General features: G+C 35.4%; 1 protein-coding gene across 1 annotated transcript; it reads left to right on the top strand.

Annotated features, from left to right (window-relative positions):
• Positions 1 to 275: 275 nt before the first annotated feature.
• On the top strand, positions 276 to 1,602 carry LOC124641551. The gene is made up of 3 exons (XM_047179652.1): positions 276 to 365; positions 839 to 986; positions 1,364 to 1,602. Exons 1-3 carry the CDS (start codon positions 321 to 323, stop codon positions 1,522 to 1,524), a joined length of 354 nt encoding a protein of 117 aa, XP_047035608.1. The 5' UTR covers positions 276 to 320; the 3' UTR covers positions 1,525 to 1,602.
• Positions 1,603 to 3,159: the final 1,557 nt, after the last annotated feature.

The following is a 3,159-nucleotide window of genomic DNA, read 5'->3' as shown; positions in this document are numbered from 1 at the left end:
TTTTCAATGAGCGAATGATTCTAAATCTCGTTTAAAATTTTGAACGGAATAAACGAGAGGTAAGGGGAACCGGCGAAAAATATCTTGTGGTAACTAACTGTCCAAGGGAGCGGTCCTAGGGCCGCTTAAAATGGGCTAAACGTCATACTTCATATTGCCCCCACGACAGCAGGGGATTTGATTGTTTCTCAACCACCAAAACAAAAAACCGATAGATAACCAATTTTCTATTTATTTGAATCTTGTTCTAATTTTGTTGACTTTTCTAGGTTTTATATTACACCTTTTCTACATTCAACCATTGCCTGACTTATTTGCACATGATCGTCATATCAGTGAAAATTTCTACAAGCAAGCTGATATATGTAAGTACTAGATACCGTCGGTGGTTTCTTCTGCCTCCAGGGTTATTTAAAGTGGTAAAAAAACTTAATAGACAATCTGCTTCGTAATAATCCTTATTTAACAATTTGTTGCGGATATTTATGGTACAAAAAGTAAAGAATCTTCAATGAGTCTTGTAGTCGAAACGAACTGTAATGAAAACAAAATATTGAAAAAAAAAATTGCCACGAATAAAACATAAATGGCCTTACTACAAAAACTTAAACACCTGGTTTACACTTGTCTAAAAAAATTGTGGCTGCAAAATGAACCATATGTCAACGTCATAATTTGTCATTTTTTTAGACAAGTCTTAAACTGACGTTTAAAAGTTTTTGTGGTAAGACGAAAAACATTTAAGATAGTGACGGATGACGGACTTTGTTAAACCTCCTTGACTGGACTTCATAAAAACTTTTTTTTTTAATTCATTAACACTACTCTCAATTCACAGACTATTATGCGCTGCGTCGCCTTGCTGCTGTGGGCAATGCATGATTCTATATTAGGCATTATATACTGCACCAACTGCCAGAAGTTCTACTTAGCCGTGAATGAAGCTGAGATGGCTTGCATGCTACTTTTGAAGAAAAACTGTACAAGTGAGAATATTTATACGTAACGAAAAAGAAACTTTCCTTATTTCATATTCACTTCAGCTTCATCATCGTCTACCCAGCCCTGCAATCTTGATAACACTTATGGTTTCAATTCCTAACAGCACCCATTATTTATTTTTGGCGAACCTCTGATATCAGTACTTACCAGATTAGTAAACCCAATGAGAGAATTTTATCTGCCTAGCCTTACCCCAACTATGTTGGAATCACCTTTCAGTTTAACCAATGCAGCTTGAGTACCAGTGTTTTCCAATTAGCGACTGCCTATCTGACCTCCTAAACACAGTTACTAGGGCAAAACAATATTCTAGCTAGCTCAGTAAGAGAAAGTCGACCGTAATTCTTAACATTTCTTACAGAAAGTCAAGAACAACTATTCAAGAATATTGTACATATGTGTGGAGAATTCAGTCAAATGAGCGCATGTGGCTTGTTCAATGTAAATGCGGCGTTACCATTGTCTTTAATGGGCTGCATCGGGTATTACTCCATTGTTCTGCTGCAATTTTATGTGTACTAACATTTAAAGCTGAAGAGTTTGTCTGTTTGCTTGACCGCGTTAACCTCCGCAACTACAGGGCTGGTAATAAAAAATAATTCTGACTTGATATGTTAAATATAGATTTTTTTTAATGTTGCCTTAATTAGAAAGTGGTTTGAGTTAATCTGCTCTTTGTACTGATATTTTCGAATTCGTTTTGTATTCAAATGCTTTGTTAATAATGTATTAAAACTTGACGTAATGTTTATTTTTTTTCCTTGTCGCATTTCCATTCTTCCTTTTCTCTCTGCTCATGCATTCAATTCTTTATCATACACTGGGCTTTTCACTTAGAGCAATATTGCTACTGTGTCAAACCTTGCACTCGTTGATAGGTAGAATGTAAACAATATCCTTCGTGTATTGGGATGCCCGGGTAACTGGGTTGAGGAGGTCAGATAGGCTTAGTCGCTCCTTGTTAAACACTGGTACTCAGCAATTTCCGTGACTGCACGCGTTTAGTTGACTTTAGAAAATATTAAAGTTACACGTGCTGCGCCGACCGTTAATCATTTGGGCAATAGGTAGAATGATAAAACACGGTCTAAACATATATTCGATTTTGACTGTTTAGGTATCTACGTGGGTGTAAGTCAGTCCAAGACGGAAGTAATCTATTACTCATTGTCAACAAACATTGTTGTTTAATATTTTAAGTAATTGCGTGTAATGTCTATAATTTCATTGTCTCTATCTAATACTACTTTGTTTATCAAAAAAACATAATATTTAGAACAGCCTTACGAAAGCAATGTCTCAAACACAAAGTAACGCGGTAACGGTCTCATTCAAAATTCTAAAAAATAATCGACTAGACAGTGAAATCCAAAAAATCGCGTATTCGTTTGACTTTGCTCTTCAACTGTTTTTGTTTTCACTATATAATATTAAAAATAATCACATTGACCCCAATGGGAAAATTTATCACACTTCAGGAATCATATTCATGTTCCTTCTGAATTCATTGTGTTTCTATAGAATGCACTCGATAGCTGGTTTACGCGGCAAAATTGAGCAATTTGATCTCATTATCTTGCTTTTCTTGATTTTTTTCTATTTCGGATGGTACTGTGTAGTCTTCACTATGATGTACATTCAGAACATACTGCACAAAAACTACATCGTTGAACTTATTTTAAAGATCCAAGCTATACACAGGAACATTGGCTACAAACAGAGTCTCCATAGTTTTGTCATTATTAACTGGATCTCCATTGCAACCATCATCATTTCTAATATTATGTGTCTTATTACATTTTGCGCCAGTGGGAATTACAATGACGTCATCGAGCTTGTATCTGACAATATTTGTCACTTTACATACGTTGCACATCACATCAACGTAATTGTAGCAACACGAATTATTATTTGGTTGAGGAAATACCTCGAAGAATGGAGAAACATTGTCAGTTTGATGAATCCTCATGACGATGACGATGACCTCTGCATGAAGTTGTTTGCTATCTTCAACAATATTATGGAAGCTTTTGATTTATACAAGACCGTTTTCCAATCATTAGTAGGTATCTGAATTTTATCTTGTGTGCAAGTTTTCAGTTTTGTTAATGTGGGATTGACTGGTTACGTAAAGGACCGGTGTTGGTGGAAATTATG

This window comes from Helicoverpa zea, chromosome 22, assembly GCF_022581195.2.
Source record: "Helicoverpa zea isolate HzStark_Cry1AcR chromosome 22, ilHelZeax1.1, whole genome shotgun sequence".
Taxonomy (NCBI): Eukaryota; Metazoa; Arthropoda; class Insecta; order Lepidoptera; family Noctuidae; genus Helicoverpa; species Helicoverpa zea.
The sequence above is the reverse complement of the archived record's forward strand: the minus strand, read 5'-3'. Positions and strand labels throughout refer to the sequence as shown.

Bases quoted from the DNA above. Each gene is read 5' to 3' on its own strand.
- LOC124641551 (XM_047179652.1), top strand. From the start codon at position 321: ATGATCGTCATATCAGTGAAAATTTCTACAAGCAAGCTGATATAT. The intron at 366-838 runs GTAAGTACTAGA...CTCAATTCACAG, and splicing joins CTACAAGCAAGCTGATATAT to ACTATTATGCGCTGCGTCGC. The intron at 987-1,363 runs GTGAGAATATTT...CATTTCTTACAG, and splicing joins TTTGAAGAAAAACTGTACAA to AAAGTCAAGAACAACTATTC.